Source organism: Myotis yumanensis, unplaced genomic scaffold, assembly GCF_028538775.1.
Source record: "Myotis yumanensis isolate MYYU_CA2020_CCGP unplaced genomic scaffold, mMyoYum1.0.hap1 SCAF_9, whole genome shotgun sequence".
Taxonomy (NCBI): domain Eukaryota; kingdom Metazoa; phylum Chordata; class Mammalia; order Chiroptera; family Vespertilionidae; genus Myotis; species Myotis yumanensis.
Genome location: NW_027223760.1, coordinates 30,997,115 through 31,016,291, shown reverse-complemented (window position 1 = coordinate 31,016,291; position 19,177 = coordinate 30,997,115). Strand labels below are relative to the sequence as shown.

The 19,177-nt window shown below is 45.7% G+C and overlaps 1 protein-coding gene across 1 annotated transcript in view; it reads left to right on the top strand.

Moving 5' to 3' along the window:
* The window catches only part of KIAA1549 (KIAA1549 ortholog), a 116,597-nt gene that overhangs the window by 93,315 nt on the left and 4,105 nt on the right, over positions 1 to 19,177 (top strand). Inside the window, exons 14-19 of the mRNA XM_070423523.1 lie at positions 620 to 843; positions 2,347 to 2,500; positions 8,047 to 8,361; positions 9,179 to 9,225; positions 13,486 to 13,643; positions 19,000 to 19,145. Coding sequence (XP_070279624.1) covers positions 620 to 843; positions 2,347 to 2,500; positions 8,047 to 8,361; positions 9,179 to 9,225; positions 13,486 to 13,643; positions 19,000 to 19,145 — 1,044 coding nt within the window. The remainder of the gene's footprint in view (positions 1 to 619; positions 844 to 2,346; positions 2,501 to 8,046; positions 8,362 to 9,178; positions 9,226 to 13,485; positions 13,644 to 18,999; positions 19,146 to 19,177) is intronic.

The following is a 19,177-nucleotide window of genomic DNA, read 5'->3' as shown; positions in this document are numbered from 1 at the left end:
TCCCATACCCTTCCCCTCTTCAGATCCTACTCGATCCTCAGAACCTAGCTCAGGCCCACAGAGCCGGTGATGCCATGTTCCCTGCATGTGGAGCCTCTCTTTCGGCAGGAGGAGGGTTCTCATGTCAGAGGACTTGTTTTGGTGACACGAGATCATTATCAGTAAATGGGGAGTCTGTTGTATAATGCAAATAATGTCTTTGAGCCTGTCTTAAGTTAAAAGCCTCTAAGGTAGTGATTATTGGGAATGGAAAGCACTTATTCTTTCTCTCAGGGCGTACTATATCTAGTTGTCAGTGCCCTTGGTATTGTCAAAGTGCCATGGCCGATCTTCCATATTTGAGTTGCCTTTGCCAGCTTTGGGGGCTGATACCACGTCTCCCCCTCACCCACTGGGCGAGTTTGGGGTTACGGCCTGCGGGCCATGGCAGGTCCCCTATGCCCAGTGTGGGTGTGGTCGCTCGTCTCACACCCTTCGGGGCCTCCTTGGAGCCTAGGACAGCCGTGCAGGGGGTAGAGAAGGTGGCAGAAAGCCCTTTCCAAAACGCTTTCTGGGCCCGGGTCCCAGAGACCTTCGAGCACATTGCTTTGGTCTGGTTCCCCCCATCTCGCCCCCTCAGATTCAGACGGCGCTGCGGCACAAGTCGGAGATCGAGCACCATCGGAACAAGATCCGGCTCCGTGCCAAGCGCCGCGGCCACTATGAGTTCCCGGTGGTGGACGACCTGTCGTCGGGGGACACGCGGGAGCGACACCGGGTGTACCGCCGGGCGCAGATGCAGATCGACAAGATCCTGGACCCCACGGCCAGCGTGCCCTCGGTGTTCATAGAGCCCAGGAAGAGGTGGGGTCCCAGGGCCAGCCGGGCTGCCTCTGCTGTCAGGGCTGCGGTCGGAGGGCTTGTCCATTTTTAAGGGAAAAGTATCTGAAAATGGGTCAAAGAGGTTTATACACAGAAAGGCTGTGCAGGCTACGGGGATGGCTTTGATCCTGCATGGGTGGCCACCCACATGCAGAAAGGCTGCTTTCATTCTGCCTGGACCTCCCTGGCCTCGGAACGCTTCCCTGGTTAATGTCTCCTCGAAGTCAGCGTTCCGAATGGTGGTCACCCCTCCCCTCCCAGACCCACTGCCCCAGCTTCCTGGGCCTGCACTTCCTCTCAGCCTGCTCCCCTCCAGCATCCTCGCCTCCTAGGGCAGTGATGGCGAACCTTTTGAGCTCGATGTGTCAGCATTTTGAAAAACCCTAACTTAACTCTGGTGCCGTGTCACATATATAAATTTTTTGATATTTGCAACCATAGTAAAACAAAGACTTATATTTTTGATATTTATTTTAAACATTTAAATGCCATTTAACAAAGAAAAATCAAACAAAAAAATGAGTTCGCGTGTCACCTCTGACACACGTGTCATAGGTTCGCCATCACTGTCCTAGGTGGTCACCAGGTCAGCACAGGTGGATGTCTCATTTCTTGTCCCACAGCCACCCTCTGAGTTTTGGGGCTTACCTTCCCCTTTGCCTCTCAGACTCCTGCCCCCTAACACAGATGCAATGTCTTTTTTTTTAAAAAGATTTTTAGAGAAGAAGGGAGAGGGAGAGAAAGAAATATTGATGTGAGAGGGAAACATCAATCAGCTGCCTCCTCCACACCCCCTACCAGGGATCAAGCTCCCAAGCTGGGCATGTGCCCTGACTGGGAATCAAGCCGGCAACCTTTCAGTGTCGCTCAACCAACTGAGCCACACTGGCCAGAGCAACACGGATGCATTTTCTTAAGCACTGCTCTCAGTTACGCCTTTCTTTGCTAAAAACCTGTGATGGTTCCCTGTGCTGCCTGTGTGCACGTAACAGGCGGGGCCGCCTGTCCCCGCACAGCAGCCTAGACAGACCTGCCACTCCGTTAGCTGGTGGCCTCGTCGCCCCCAAACCTTCATCTGTGTTTCCACTTCTGGCCCTCGGTGTGGTTGTGCCTGCACCCCACACCTTCTTCCCACATCACTCCCCATCTGCAGACCCCATTTGCTCTTCAAAACGCAGCTCAGGCCAGCGATGGCTCAGTAGCTCACACTGACCGCCCCTTTTCTGCGTGTCCTTGTAACATCATGAGTACGTACTAGTATTGCCTCGGACTGCTCTCTGTGGCTCCTTGTGTTGCTGTGGTCTGCCCAGGTAGACAGTGAGCTTCCTTGGAGCCGAGACTGCCTCCTACACAGTGTTTATATCCTGTGGGTGTTTGCTGCAGTGACCAGCAGTTAGAGGTGCTCAGAAACTGCTAAGCGTTGAGTTGCGAAGCCAGCGGCAGGAAGGTTTCTTCCCTCTGAAGTAACCTCCCTTTTCCCGGCAGCTCGCGGATGAAACGTTCTCCCAAGGCCCGCCGGAAGCACCAGGTCAACGGCTGCCCCGGAGACGCCGAGAAGGACAGGCTCATCACCACAGACAGCGATGGCACTTACAAGAGGCCTCCCGGCGTCCACAACTCCGCCTACATAGGTTGCCCAGTGCGTAGTGCTGACCCTCCCTTCTGGAATCAGTGTTGGGGTGGCCCCTTGGGTGGAGAACGAACAGGAGGTGGGGGGGCTTCACTCTGTACGGGGTTGATGCCCAGTGGCTGCTGCTCCGGGCCGGCTGGGTTGGAGGCAGGTGGGGAAGGGAGGGAGGGGACTGCTTGTTGGAGGGCAGCCTTCAGTCCTGTAAACCAGGGGCTGCTGGCTGAGCCCTCGGGAGACACCACATGCTTTTCCTTTCTGTGTGCGAGCCCTTTCCTCTTGGGCTTCAGCCTGGGCATTCCCCGAGGTTGAGTGGGACACAAAGAAGAATATCCAAAAGGTTGTTTTTTATCCCCTGGGCTCTTTGGGTTACTTATTGATAGAAAGGATATTTAGGGTTTTGTCCCTCCCTTCTGTTTCTAGAGTGCTAAGAAGATATATTTGCTCATTATCTATACATAATATGTACATATATATAATACATGTATATACATGTATGTATAATTTTAATATATAATTTATCATATATATATGATATATATATATATGCCTAATATGCACAGTGTCCCCTCAGGAATTCAACCAACTGGGAGTTCGATTGCTCGCTATGACGTGCGCTGACCACCAGGGGGCGGCATGAAGGAAGGCCCCAGCTGGCAGCCAAGGAAGGGAGGCCCCAGCCAGCAGCCACTAGGGACCCTACCTGTGCACAAATTTTGTGCACTGGTCCTCTAGTATATATATAATTTTAATTGGAGAAAGCACTTACTGGAAGCTAAGAAATATGGGTTTAAACCAGCGGTTCTCAACCTGTGGGTCGCGACCCCTTTGGCAGTCGAACGATCCTTTCACAGGGTCGCCTAAGACCATCCTGCATATCAGATGTTTACATTACGATTCATAACAGTAGCAACATTACAGTTATGAAGTAGCAACGAAAATAATGTTATGGTTGGGTCACAACATGAGGAACTGTATTTAAAGGGCCATAAGGTTGAGAACCATTAAACATTTCTTTGAAGCAGAAAGGGCACAGAGTTGCTTGAAGTGTAAAAGGCAGACATGGGTAGCATTAAGACACACACACAGACCCCATTGAGTAGGAAGAGAGGGCCAGCCTCCGCAAGGAGCCACGAGAAATACAGAACAAAGGCACCAGGACAGGGAGCGCTAGGTGGGACGCCTGCAGCCTCACGCCAGGGTGTAGCCCTGTCTTGTTGCACCAGCTCCTCTCCCCCAGGAGGCTCACGTACACAGCCATCCTTGTGAGGAGGGAAATTAGTAGTAAGCACATCCTTGGAGAAGTGGGTACATGATCCCTTCACATAGGGCTGATGCAGCCAGCCATGTATTTGAGTTTTATATTTTGTCTCCTAAATTACACGAAAAACTAACACTGCCAGGCACTAAATATAATTATATAAATGTGCCAGGCACCATGCCGACCCTGGGGCCACCTGTAATGGATTCGTGGCCATCTGAGAGAGCCAGGCTTTCCTTGGGAGTTTATGTATCGCTAGTCCCTCAAGACGGACCGTGCCCCTCATCCCTGCTGCTGAGGGCTGGAGCGGCTCCAGGGAGTTGGCAGGTCAGCAAATTAGAATGCTCTGCTCTCAGTAGACAGAATGGAGTCAGTCCTCTCTGCGTGCAGTGAATGAATTCCCTTGGCCGGGGAACGTCGCTCACAGGTCTTACAATAGGTGGCGTTCTTGTGCTGCTGCTGTTGGACAGGCGGTTGTCTGGGCATCTCTGCTGTTTGGTTTGATCTTGGGGAGGGCAGTCCCCTTGGCTCCCTGGAGAGTCATGCGGTGACACTAACCAACAGAGGAGAAACTTGCTTCTCCCCCCTCCACTTCCCTAACCAGGGGGCGGGTCCTCTCAGGGGAACTTGCAGGGGAGCCTTCAGGCCTCATGGGAGTGCTCTCACCCAATGCCGCCGCGTTTGGTGTGGGGAATGACCGTCTTCCCTTGCTCTCTCCATCTTGCCTTCGTTGTCCATGACCTTTTTCTCCTTGCTTTTTTGGCGTGTGTGTTTTTTTAAAAATTTTTTACTTTTAGCAGAAAGTGCCCTTCCCTGGAGAGCCACTTCAGTCAGCTGCTCTTCTCCGATGGTTGTTTTTCAAATTCCCTGAAATGAAAATCTTCCTCAAATGGACTTCCTTCCTACTCTCTCCCTAAAAATTCTGAAACACATATTTTCAAAGACAACGCCTTTCTTGGAACTCGCCTTCTCTTGGGCAGTATACTTGACATACGTGTTTTTTAATTATCTTGATTTTTACACTTTCCCCCTCAAAATATCTCCTAAAGTGAAAAATATATTCCTGGATTCTTTATAACTAAGGTTATGTTTATAATCAGGACTAGGCAAACTATGGCCCTCAGGCCAAATCCAGCCAGCTGCCTGTTTTTGTGAATAAAGTTTTATTGCAGTGGTTCTCAACCTTCCTAATGCCGAGACCCTTTAATACAGTTCCTCATGTTGTGGTGACCCCAACCATAAAATTATTTTTGTTGCTACTTCATAACTGTAATTTTGCTACTGTTATGAATCGTAATGTAAATATCTGATATCCAGGATGTATTTTCATTGTTACAAATTGAAGATAATTAAAGCATAGTGATTAATCACAAAAACAATATGAATTATATATGTGTTTTCCGATGGTCTTAGGCGACCCCTGTGAAAAGGTCATTCGACCCCCCAAAGGGGTCGAGACCCACAGGTTGAGAACCACTGTTTTATTGGAACATAGCCATGCCCATTCATTTGCATGTTATCTGTGGCTCTTGCTACAAGGGCAGAGTCCAGTTAGGTGCAGCAGAAACTGTATGATGCACAAAGCCTAAAATACTTAGTGTCTGGCCCTTCGCAGAAAATGTTTGTCAACCTCTGATAAAATTTATCATTCAAACCGGACACTTGTGAGAGAGAAAGGAACACTATTAATTACTATACTGGGACAACAAGCATGAACTGAGATTGTCCTGGGCCAACCAGGGTGTATGATCCCTCTCAGAAAACCCACAGAGGATTGCAAAATAGGCACCAGAATACATGGTTTGTGGTGATTAAAAGTAAAAAGGTCCATATATTTTTCTGAAGAACGAATGATGAACAAACAAACAGAATGACCGAATGATCAGACTGCAATTCAGGAGGATGGAATTCAAATTCCAACTCGGGGGTCTTGGAGAAGTATACTTTTGTAGATGATGGTTTTGCATTTTTTATTGTGTTCCATCTATCGGTGAAACACTGCTCGATGTTGAGATCTAGAACATGAAGACGCCCTGTCTTGGCCTGCAAGTTCTGCTAGGCCAGCCGTGAAATGACGAGGCAACAGGAAGAAATCCAGGAGGCTCTGACCTCCTGGCTGTGTGGCTCTGGGCCTTCTTAGCAGGATTCCTAGGGCCAGTGGGGATCCGAGGGAACCTTCCCTCCACCTTCAGAACATCTCTCTCTTGCAATAAGTGTTAAAGCTTCGCTGAAATTATGAGCACTAACGGTGAGATTGGCAGTGGCTATAGCCCTGGACTCCCCTCGAGTGCATATAAGGTTTTCCCCCAGTGCAATCTCAGTCTGGGCTTGTGGCTGTGTAGGTGGCCACCCCGCTTGCTTCCTTGTGATGCAGCTCCCGTGTCAGCAACTGGAACCACCACCAGGAACATCCCCTGTGTCTTTAGAAAGACCCTCTTACTTACCAGTAGGACGTGTTTCCAGACACGTGTTTCCATTTCTCCACCAGGAACCATTACTTGGTGGCACACTACTGACCACAGGCTTTCCTGTCTGTGCCTCAGGACAAATTAGTAGCCCTAGCCGGTTTGGCTCAGTGGATGGAACGTCATCCCGGGGACTGAAGGGTCCCAGGTTCGATTCCCATCAAGGGCACGTACCTCGGTTGCAGGCTTGATCCCCGGCCCTGGTCAGGTCACGTGTGGGAGGCAATCAATCAATGTGTGTCTCTATCTTTCCCCCTTCCCTTCCACTCTCTCTAAAAAATCAACGGAAAAATGTCCTCAGGTGAGGATTAACAACAACAACAAAAGAAAAACCAACAATGGGGGAAGGGCTTGCATATGGACCTTTCGTTCACCTCAAAAGAAAGGAACACAGTTTATTCAATGCTACGTCATAAACCAGAGACCCCCTTTGAGGCCCAGAATCCTTACCTGGCATTCCTTGATGACACATGTCCGTTAGTGGAACCTTTACTGGGTCATTGCAGTATTAGAGAAACAGACCTACAGGGCCACCTGCCCCATCTGAGGAGGGCACTCAGAGCCTCATTCTGCCTCATTCTGGGTCTCATTCTGGGACCTGAAGGGCCTCTTTCTCCATTGGATCCCTGCTTTGTCCCTTACAGGTTATCTGAGTGTTTATGACAACATTTTGCTCATAAGGCAGTATCAGAAAGTAAGATTTAAAAAACACACAATTGTGACTTATACCCCTGCCTCGTAGACAAGAGAATTTAAAACTTTCTTTTTTTTTTTTTTTGGTTAATCCTCATCTGAGGATATTTTTCCCATTGAGTTTTAGAGAGAATAGAAAGGAGGGAAGAAGAGAAGAGGGAGAGGAAGAGAGGGAGACACACAGATTGGTAGCCTCCTACGCGTACCCCAACCAGGGCCGGGGATCGAACCTGCAGCCCAGGTGCATTGCATGTCCTTGACTGGGAATTGAGACTCTTCAGTGCTTGTGCTGACGCTCTAACCACTGAGCACACCAGCCAGGGCTAATTTAAACCTTTCTTGATGACTTATGTTATCCAGCGATACCTCCATTTTTAAAAAATTTTTATTGATTTCCGGGGGCGGGGGGGAGAGAAACATCAATGATGAGAGAGAATCACTATTCAGCTGCCTCCTGCATGCCCCCCACTGGGGACTGAGCCCACAACCTGGGCATGTGCCCTTAACTGGACTCAAACCTGGGACCCTTCAGTCTTCAGGCCAATGCTCTATCCACCGAGCCAAACTGGCTAGGGTGATACCTCCATTTTAAAGACAGTTTCTGAATAAATAATTACTATTTACTGTTGAAACCATTGTCATAATAGGTATGAAAATTATTTATACACACAGTTACGTTATGGTGATGACTTTTAACTCTTTTGGGGGTGTGTAGGGCTGTTTTTTCTATTGCTAATAGTCAGTAGACCGCTTTAGTTTTTGGTTTCTACCTCTTTGGAAAGTTGACCAGCTATTTCAGTAGGTCGATTGAGACTTTGATTTTGGTTACTTAGAGGCTTTCAATAAAAGTGTATACTTCCAGGTACTGAAACGCATTTCAGACAATTGCAGGAGTTTTGCCGGACAAATGATTATTGAATATTTTCATTTTCTTCCTTAGTTCCCGATGCAAACTCTTCGCACCCATGAGAGCTAACACACTTTCCTCAGCTGTCATCTTAAAAGTTCTTATGGGAAACCGTTTCTTCATGTCAGTGAAGACTGTTCAATTCCATTTTGGCCCTCGATAGAGTTTTGTTTTCAGGTCACCACTGCGGCTCTTGTCTGACTCTTTCTCCTTTGCTGTGTCCCCGCTGTAGTCCGACCCCGACCTCCCGGCAGACGTACAGACGCCGTCTTCTGCTGAGCTGGGCCGGTACCCAGGCCTGCCCTTCCCGGCCCCGCAGTACATCCCGCCCCAGCCGTCCATTGAGGAGGCCCGCCAGACCATGCACTCCCTCCTGGACGACGCTTTCGCCCTCGTGGCCCCCAGCAGCCAGCCCGCCAACGCTGCTGCAGGCTCCGGGGTCCCAGCTGGCCTGCCCGTGAACAGCACCCCTTCCCGGGAAGATAGACGGGCCGCCCAATGGGGCTCCTTCTACAGCCCAGCTCAGATGGCCAACAACCCATGCAGCGTAAGTATGGACCTTCTAGAATTCTCCAGTCTGGAGCTCTGTAGATTCTTCCTCTCAAATTCCTTCCACTGCACTAGACACCAGTTGGAGCCACCGTCATCTCTCACCAGGATCATTGCAAGAACTTCCAATTGTCTCCTGGCCTCTGGTCTTGAGTGGAGGATGCTGGGGTGGTGGCTGACAAGTACAATACTGTTTGTTGGTGTTGGTCAGGCCAGCGAGCCGAGAGGCTAACACAGGGTGGATCCTCTGGCGTCAGGAGGTCTTGGAATGAAGAGGAAGACTTATCAGGAGCCTCTTTGGCTCAGTTGGTTGAGTGTCGTCCCATGTTGGAGACGTCACCGGTTTGATGGATCCCCAGTAGGGGGCATGCAGGAGCCAGGGGACTGATGTTTCCCTCTCCTTTCCTCTCTAAAAAAACCCAATAAAAACATATTTTTTAAAAAATGTGGCCACTCTGGCCTGTCTTTTTTGGTTTGTTTTTCGGCCTGCCTTTTTAACAGAAGAGACAGACAGGTTTGTAGAGAATAAGCCTATACAGAAGAGCAGGCACAGAAATCCTATTATTTACATTTTTACTAAAACAAGAAAGGTCTAGAAATGAGTGGTGTATTTTTTTCCAAGTCTGGTAGCCAGTTCCCCAGACTGAAACTGCTGGCAGCACACGATGGCACCGTGCCCCGTAGCATGCTCACTTCTTATGAGAAAATAATTCTCTTGGAAGTTGATCCCATAAACCTAAATTTGTAAGTTTGCTGTTCTCACCTCCTAATAAGTATTGACTATTAATCTTCATCTTCTCTTGACTTTCTTCCAGAGGTATGACGACTATGGAATGACTCCCCCATCGGGCCCATTGCCAAGGTAAAGTTTTCAGGAGAAAATGTATTAGGATTTCTTCACAAAGGCTGTTTTTCTTTTAAATTTAATTATGTAAACTCATTTTGTTTTGTTTTTGTTTTTTTTTAGCTAATATAAGCAGATACAAAATTCTGACTTGTATTCTCTTGATCTAATCAGAAGAGGAGAAAAAAGTTAGAATTTAAGTTCTGCCTCCAGTAATGAGTGACTAGATAGTTTTCTGAAAACAACTGGAAAAGTTAGACAAAGTCTTAAAATAAAATACAAAAGCCAGAGAGCTAACAGGCAGGGAAGCAGTATGGGCCAAGATCTAGGAAATCCAGAGAGGTAGCCCTGCCTTTTGAGCCGCTCTCTCCCGGGGCCACCTGCTGGTTTTGGAGGCGTCGGCTGAGAAGCTGAGCAAGGCTTTTGGCAGATTCATGAGGCTGGGAGGACCAGGGAGGGAGGCCCTTGTAAACACCCAAAGGTTTGAGTTCAGACCCTTAGGGGTTAACCTTGGAGGATGGGTTAACGGTAAGCACAGGGGTCCCTATAAGAACTAAAACTCAGCTCCGAAGGACTCGCTCCCTGATTGGACTGAGGGGACCAGACATTGTTCGCCCCGCCAGCGTGCTGGCAGAAACAAATATTAGTTCTCCTTTACAGGAAGATAATACCATGTTAGACCCCCCATTATCATTATAGTTTTGCATGAGATCAAACACACAAACAGACACACAAAACCAAGCATATGAGAAGAAAAGGAAATATAATTTAAAAAGTAATAAAGAGAAACAGACAACAGAAAAGGAATTAGAGGGGATCCAGATATTGGAGATATTGAACACAGATTTTAAAGTAAGTATGCTTCATATGGAGGTAAGGCCCACTTGTCTGAGAAGACATAAAACCAAGAAGAGCCGGAGTGCTCTAAGAAAGAAGGATAAGATGTTAAGACTATTCTAAATGTTACAAATTACTGTCAAGTAATTAAGACAGTGTGGTTTCGCTCTAAAGCTAGACAAACAGAGCAATGGAATAGAGCTATGGAGTAGACTAGAAAGCCTATAAACAGACCTACACATGAGTGAACAGTTGATCTATTACAAAGAAGGAATTGCAGAAAAATAATCTCAGAAATTATACCCAACTTGCCTTCAACGGCCAGGAGTCACACACAAGTAGGAATGCTATATCTGCTTCCTCTTTATTTATTTTTTTAGTTTTCTCTATTCTTCCTCATTTTCAGAGGGGCTTGTTTTATTTCTCCCCAACCTCCTTCCCCACCAGGCGCTGCTTTGTGGTCGCAAAACAACACAGGCAGAGAGAGCATGTGGTGCTCAGGTGATCCAGGGAAGTAGTTAATGTCAGGACCATGTGATCTGGCTCACCCAGTTCAGTTCCAGTTTAGACCTGTTGTCCAGCCTAATTATTAATAACTCTCACTCTCCAAACTCTTCTGGTTTGGATGATAAACTTCATGGTCACCCAAGGGAAAGGAATCCACAGTACTTGGATCACACTGAACTACCTGAGCACACAATTTACGAGAAAAGGGCTGCACATGTAGGAGGAAGGGGGCTGACTGACTGGGTCAAGTAGAAACAACTAAAGGGGAAGAGATCGTTCATGGGTGGATGGGCCAGAGACTGTAACGAGGTCATGTGAGCTCCCATGTACAGATCTCGCCTTATTTTAAGCTCTTAGAGCTGCAGGGTCAGAGACCTCAGAGGTCAATGTGAAACAGCAGCCATTATTTGAACAGAGTAACATACACGGGCTGGGTTTCAGTTTCAGAGATACACTCCAGAAATAACACCGTGGAATAAGTGCAAGTCAGTCTCATAGAACTGGTTTGATCTATTAATTACCGGTTGGCTGTTATTTGCAAAGACTTGTACTCAGACTCTCACTTTTTTAATTCTTGAGTTTCTTTAGAGGAGTGGATCTCAGCTGGGATTCTGAGACCCCTGGAGGGTTCTTGCAACTCTTTCAGGGGCATCTTGAGGCCAAAAATATTTTCATGACGACACTAAGGTGTTATTTGACATTTTCGTTGTGTTAACATTTGCGCTGAGGTGCAGAAGCAGTGGTGGGTGCAAATGCTGGGGCCTTAGTGTGAATCAAGGCAGTGGCACCAAATTGTTCGTGTCGTCCTCTTCTTCACCACTGGACAACAGCCATTTCTTTAAAAATGCCGGCTTTGTGTTAGTATGTCCTTGATGGTGTAGTGAAAGTGATTAATTTTATTAAACCTAAACCCTGGAGTCTTTAATAGTCCGTGTGACAAAAGAGGAGACACGTATAAAGCACTTCGATGAACAGGGAATTTTGAAGGAAAAACACGCGTCCAGGTGTTTGAGTTGAGAACTGAACTAACTGCTCCAGGTTTTAACTTGAACCAACAACTGGCAGACATCAGTGCTCAGACCTGGGTGTTTGGCAGACACCGTCTCAAAAATGAACGAGGTGGGCCAGTCACTTCAAGAAAAACAACTGACAGCTTCTGTTGCCAGTGACAAAATGGAGTTTTCAAGTGAAAGTTAAAGTTTTAGAAACTTTTGTCTGCCACCGTGAACTTGACAGCGTCCTAGTACTTAAAGACTCTGCTGATGAGCTTGATGGTGATACTAATTAATGTGAATTTTTTCATATTGTAAAATGAAATCTATCCCTATCTAGAAAGTCTGCAGGACACAGTAAACTAATATTTTCCCAGTGACCAGTGTCATAAAATCTTGCATGGGTCCATTCCAAGTACAACATAGACCGGTGGGATTTTTTGTTTGTTTGTTTTTTAATCATCACCTGAGGATATTTTTTCCATTAATTTTTTTTTTTTTTTAGAGAGAGAGTGGAGGGGAGGGAAGAGGGGAAGAGAGAGAGAGTGAGAGAGAGAGGAGAGAGACAGACATCCATGTAAGAGAGACACATCGATTGGTTGCTTCCTGCACTCGCCCAGACCAGGGCCAGGGATTGAACCTGCAACCCAGGTATGTGCCCTTTACCGGGAATCGAACCCACGACCCTTTGGTCCATGGGCCAGCACTCTAATCCCCGAGAAAAACTGGCCAGGGCAGACCAGTGGGTTTTCGTGTAACAGAATGTGAGGAGTTCATGGATATTGTTTCAGATGCCACATTGCCACTACACCTTAAGGAAACTTTTTTGCGTATTGATGTGGTATCGAAGAACAGCTGAAATATTATTTTGAGTATTTTCTGAAGAGGCTATTAAAATATCCCTCCTTTTTCCAACTACATATTTGTGGCAAGTGATTGAATAGAAAGTAAATGAGAATCCATATGCCTTCTATTAAGGAAATTTGAAAAAGATGTAAAACTCCTCTAATTTTTTTTGAAAATATTGTTAATTTAAAGAAAAATGTTAACATGTAATATGTTTAATATTTTAAATGAATTTCAAATATAAGTATTTAAAATTTTCTGTTTTAATTTCAAATATAATAAATATCTATAGATATAATGCACATAAATAAAAGTGGAACCCTCACTACTTTTTATGAGTGTAAAGGAATCCCGAGGACGTAAGTTTAATAACCATTGCTGTCAAGCACTGCTTTTCAGCCTTGATGAACCTCATGATCATCAATGGAGCTTTAACAGCAACCAGTGTCTGAGCCCCATGTCTAGAGATTCTGTTTTAATTGGCCAGGGGTACCGCATGGGCACGGGGGCCTTTAAAAGCCCCTCGGTTATGCTAACGTGTAGCCCAAATAGATGACCAGTGTAGTCAGATGCTGGAGCTGAGCAGGCTCTAGAACAGGGGTGGGCAAACTTTTTGACTTGAGGGCCACAATGGGTTCTTAAACTGGACCGGAGGGCCGGAACAAAAGCATGGATGGAGTGTTTGTGTGAACTAATATAAATTCAAAGTAAACATCATTACATAAAAGGGTACAGTCTTTTTTTTTTTTTTAGTTTTATTCATTTCAAACGGGCCGGATCCGGCCCGCGGGCCGTAGTTTGCCCACGGCTGCTCTAGAACGTGGCTGCACCTTCTCTTGATCTGTAAACCAGAAGCATCTCTCCTTCCATCATCTGACAGATACCTTTCAAGCATCTGCTTGTTCTGGGCACTGATCTGAGGGCTGGAGACCCGGCAGTGAGCACATAGGACACGTCTCTGCCCTCTGGAGAGGAGATGGGCAATAAGGCAGGAGACGAATAGGTCTTATTTTTCCGTAGGGATGAGGGTGTAGCTGGTCAAATACCAGAGCCAGGGTACAGTGTGGTCCTGATGCTTGGTGTGCTTTGCCTGCAGACCCGGTTTTGGCCCTGGTGTGCTGCAGTCTTCGGAGCTGGTGCCTCCCGAGCCCCAGCAGCCACAGGCATCGTCTGAAGCCCCGTTTGTTGCCCGAGGGATCTTCTCGGAGGACATGCCATCGGTGGCCCGGCCCCGGCCTGTTGGGGGCACCACAGGTACATGTGGCTATTTAGCTTGCATTTCTGAAGTAAGAGGATGCTTGTTTTCTGGCTAAATTCTGGCAGAGTTCATTCTAGACTTCCCAGGGAATCAGCGCCCCAGTGTTCAACAGCCTCTTCCACTGGTAAGAGCCGCTTTCCCTGTGATCCTGGTGAGATGTAGGGCAGAGGAGGTGGGAAAGAGGGGGCGCTGAGATCCCATCACTGATGTCCACTGTGTCTTTCCTCAGTCAGCATCTCAAAAGAGGCCCTTTGCATGGAATTCACAACACACTTCTTCCAGGGAAAACAGTTCAAAATTCTCAGGGTTAAACTGCAAGATCTATTTCTAAGCACTTGTATGGCATTAAAACAGGTATTTGTTTTAAAGAGAACACTTTTTCAGCTTTTAAGAAGCAATTAAAAGTTGCTGGACAGTGATTGGGAGTAGATTTTTGTTTTATTTGGACAACCACTGATTGCTCTTTGAGTCTCACCTCCCTTCCTTTATCCCTTCTACCTTTGTTAATATGATCATTTTGCCTTTTAAATTTTTCTTGTCATTTTTTCCTGCCTTTGTGCCTGAGTCCTGCTGTCTCTTCCCTGTTGCCAGAGAAGTGGCCTGGAGGAAGCTGGTGGCCATGTGGAACTGTTTTCATCCTTTCTGCCCCTCTTTCCAGCCCTCATTAAAAGAACTATTTTAGTGTCATTTGTATGTGGGTAACCAATGCAACCCTTTACTTGATAATTCAACAGTGAAAGGTTATTTTTTCTAAAGTGGTCTTCTAATTCATTATCAGACTTTTAAGTGTTTGCACATGGCTTTTCTTCACTTTCAGTATTTAGGTTTCCTTTAATTACCTGTTGAAATTCAAATAAAAATTTATATAAGAATATCTTTACACAGGAAATAAAAGCTCTCAGCTTATGTTTTTAAAAGACCATAGTTCAAAGTGTCCAATTTCTGGAAATTTTGAAGCCAGAGAGAAAATAAATTTTGTTAAATTTTTTGTTTAAAAAAATTCCAAAATTATAATTAGTTGATTTGAGAAACATTATGCATAATTTGGTTTACTTATAAAATGTAATATTTAGTATCTTTAAGGATACAGGATATATTTCTTAGACCACAATTAAAATTTAGAGATTAAATATCGTTTATATATTCACTTTCATTTTTTAGAAAAAGAGCTCTGACCACCTGTACTTTAACAATCTATCACGTAGTTTTTGAGATGCGTGTCATAATTCAACAGAATGAGGGGCTCTCAGAATTTTTGTAAAGCAAGAAAAAATAATGTTTTCTGCATTGAGTGTCCTCAATAATTACATCTAGAAAAAGTATAAACGTATTTTTAGAAAGTGAGTTGAGAAGAAAATAAAAAATAAAAACATTTGTCTTAAAGTCTCCTAGGAGTTTTGTGTTAATATTTGAATCCAGAACAAATTCTCATTAAGTTCAGGAAATGCTCAACACTTGAGGGATTTGTTCTAAGGCTTATAAGTCCCCAGATTTTCAAATGCTGCTATACCTTACACTTGGTTTCCCTAATCGGTCAAGGGAAGTGGACCAGCTAAGAGACCCCCTGCAGACTCACAGTAAGAGCCACTGCTGGTAGTTGGCAAGCAGCACTCAATAAGGCTGAGCTGACTCCTACATGGCACTAGCTAGTTTGCCCCACCAGTTCACCTGAGATCCAGTCTTGTACCCCAGAATTACAGATTACTGTTTTTAAATATATGTATTTTATTGATTTCTAAAGAGAGGAAGGGAGAGGGAGAGAAATATCGATGCAAGAGCAAAGCATGATTTGCTGCCTCCCACACCCCCCCACAAGGGATCAACCCCATAACCTGGGCACACAGGTGACCTTTCGGTGCACAGGATGATGCCCAATCAACTGAGCCACACCAACCAGAGCCAGATTACTGGATTATGTCAAAAAACATCATCTCGTGACCAGTTGATACTATGAATGCTGTTCAGTGTTCCTGCAGCATCTGTGTAGTCGACAATGCTGAGCTCGTTCTGGTCCTTGTACAGCTAGCTCTGCATTCTCTGTAAAACCGTCCAAGTTCCCACTCGTCGTACTGCATTTTATTACGGGGGCTCATAGTCACTCTGTATTTCCTGTTCATTTCTTTGCCCTCCTTTTTGAAGACTGAAGCTTCAATAAGCGGGGCCATTACATGTTAAATGATGTATTCTGCTGTTTTCTAACTTTCTGGAGAATATACACCTTTGTAACGTCATCAGTAAGCTGGTTTAGGCCAGTTACACATTTGCAATAATTGTGGGTAATTATTCAAGGTCTCCTGGGCAGTTCTTATATTTTGCATTTTCTGTCTCTCTGTCAACTAAATAAGTAACATATCTTGACATTCTACAGGGCTTCACAGTCTGGAACTGTGCTTTGCAATTAGTCTTGTTTCTTCCATTAATTGTTGCACAGATTTCAAATAAAATTTAGACATATTTATTTTTAATCTACAAGAATATAGAAATTATATGTATGAAACATTTGAAGAAGAAGTTACTTTCTAATAATTTATAATAATAGATTAAGTTGTGTAAAAAATTATAATGGAAAAATGTTAAGATATATTAGAAGAGTTCCCTTTCTGATTACATAAAATTGTCAAACATACAGATACTAGGGGCCCAGTGCACAAATTCATGCACCTTGAAAAGAACTGTAGGCTGCGAGGCTGTGGTAGGCACAGGGGCGGGTCTCGACCCATCCTCCTCGCCCCCATCACGGCCCCCAGTCCCCTGTCTGCTGGCAGCCCTGCTCCTGTTCCCACCCATTGATGGCATGGAGCGATTGGGGCTGGCACCAGCAGTGGGTGTGATCGGGGCTGGTGCCGTCAGTGGGTGCAAGCGGTGGAGCAGGGGGAGGTGGAGAAGCCCTCAGGGGCGATCAGGGCCGGCAGCCACCGCTCGAACCTGCTGATGGTGCTGAGCGATCCAGACCGGCACCAGCTGCGGATGTGAGCGAGGCCGGCGCTGGCAGCAGGCGTGAGTGCCAGGCGGGATCGCGGTGTGCATGGGAGCAAAGAATTTTCAGTAACCACCAGAGGCTCACCCGATGACAGTGACCGGTGCCCTGCTTTGGTCTGGTGCCCCCTGCTCACCTGCTCCACCATCCCGCTGTGGTCGACACCTGCCATGTTCCATACATGACCCCTGGTGGTCAGCACACGTCATAGCGACCAGTTGTTTGGTTCCAGTGTTACACCGTTCGATCTGTTTGCATATTAGCCTTTTATTATATAGGATATATACAGTATATATGTCTCAAAATTACCAAAAACAGAAGGATAATAGTACCTAGGGAAGATGTACAGCAGATATGACCAAGAGGTATTTTTATTATAGAGGATGGCTCATGTAAATTGATAAATGGACAAACCTCAAAGGGTAGGAAAGATAAATGGTCAAAGTACAGGAAGAAAATGCACACAAAAAATGTGTGTGTACCATATAAAGGTAAACATATGAAAAACACTATTACATTATTTCTGGTGTTCGTGTAAATCATTAAACTTTTGGAAAACAGCTTGGCAATGACTTAATGAATTTTTGATTTGGTAATTCCACTTCTGGGAATCTAAGCTCTTTCCCCCTCTACAAAGAAATCTAAAATACTGGAAAAAAACTATTTGTGCAAAAGGTGTTTATGAGAGTACTATTCATAATAGCAAACAATTGTGAGCTCCCTAAATACCCCGTAATAAGGGCATCGGTGAGCGAATTGTGTAGCTATTTAAAATGAAGGGCTCAGAAAGAGCCAGAAAAAGAGAATTTAAGATTTCCGGGTTGCCTCCTATTGTATTTGGTTCTTGACCTACTTTATGTCTTTTAATTCTTGAAATAACACCATGAGGTAGATTTCTTTTTATCCCAGTTGAGAGGTGAGGCATCGAGGCTCAGCAGGAGTGATAACCGGGTGCCCAAGGTCTGGGGTTTTCCGGGGCTGGGCTGGAATGCAAGCCCAGGCTTGCCATGCTGAGTCATAGGGGAAGCTGTGTTGTGTGTTAAGTGGACAGAGCAAGATACATAATATGTCTCTAATATCAACAACCATCACAGTATTAACACAAAAGTATTCTTGTCTCCCTGTGCCGTTGTCTGAATCTCTGTACATGATGGAGAACACTGCTGCATTTGTGTTCTTTGCAAGATTCGCTCAGACGATGTCTGTTGGGCAAACAGAACTGAGAGCCCCAATTACTTTATTACTGTTATGAATCTTCAGTAACTGGCAAGTGAGCCTGTAGAGTATATTGTTCTCACGGGAACCTGGGAATTTTTTCTGACCTTCAGCTTTTAGTTTTTATTGTCTATCCCAATGAAACCTTGAAGGAGTTTGTTGTTGTTGTTGTTGTTGTTTTTTGTAATGTGTTTGATTAAGGGAGGCTGTTAATTAGACAATTCAGGGAGGAGACTTGAAGATGGAGCGGGCCCCTCCCTTACCTCTGTGAAATCTCTGAACCGTTGTAGGACTGGTCTGAGCATCACAGGCGAATTCGATGGCCCCAGGGGCATTTGGGAATAAGTAGTTTCATTCCACAATGCTTAAAAACCACCTTTCCCCTCCCTCAATCTGCAGAATAGGGATACTTCCACATGCCAGAAGTTGATGGGGGAGAAAAATAGTGTTGGTTAAAGCCTGGTCTTCTGGCGGCAGGAGGCCCCAGCACAGCATGTGTAAGTGCAGGAGCAGGAGCTCAGAGAACTTCCCGGCTGTGCCATCAGGATATCTCTCCAGTGAGGCTGGGCGGGTAGCTTTAACATTTTAAACGTGAATATGATGAAAAAAAAAAAAAAAAAAAAAAAAAAAACAAAAAAAAAAACAAAAAAACGTGAATATGATGAAAATGTACTTTAACATTCTGAATTCAAACAAATATGCCCCCCGCCGTTTAAGAAAAATAAAAATCTTGTCTTTTCAGCTCCTTGCGAGTCTGAAAGCCACGAGCTAGGAGGAGCCAGGTTTCCGCTTCTTTATGGCTCCTAAACCTTTCAGACCTTTCTTCCGAATAAATAAGATCGTCCTTATTCGTAACCTCTGCAGAAATGAATGGAAGAGCTGTCTATACCCTTCATTCCCAGTCCTTTGATATCTAGCCAGGAAAATAAGACCATCACTATCAATCGCTCTATTAAAAGGAGGTAAAAGCCCGTGAACCAAGAAGCTCAGGGTCTGGTTTTCTTAGGAAATGTCATTCTCTGGAGATAGAATTGGTTCCATGTTTGAACGGTGCTCATATTCCTGTCCCTAAGGGGGCGTGGTGGTCACAACCAAAGGCCCGTATTGGGCAGCCTTGCTCTCTGCCTGTGTTGACCAGGCTGTTCCATGCTGTTCCTCAGGCTCCCAGATTCAGCACCTGACCCAGGTGGGGCTTGCGAGCAGGATCGGAGCTCAGCCGGTGGAGGTCCCACCAAGCAGAGGCGGCCAGTGCGGGGGACCAGGCTGGCCTTCGTACGGGGAGGACGAGGCGGGCCGGAGAGAGGCCGTGAGTATCTGGCGTTCGGGTCACCACTGAGA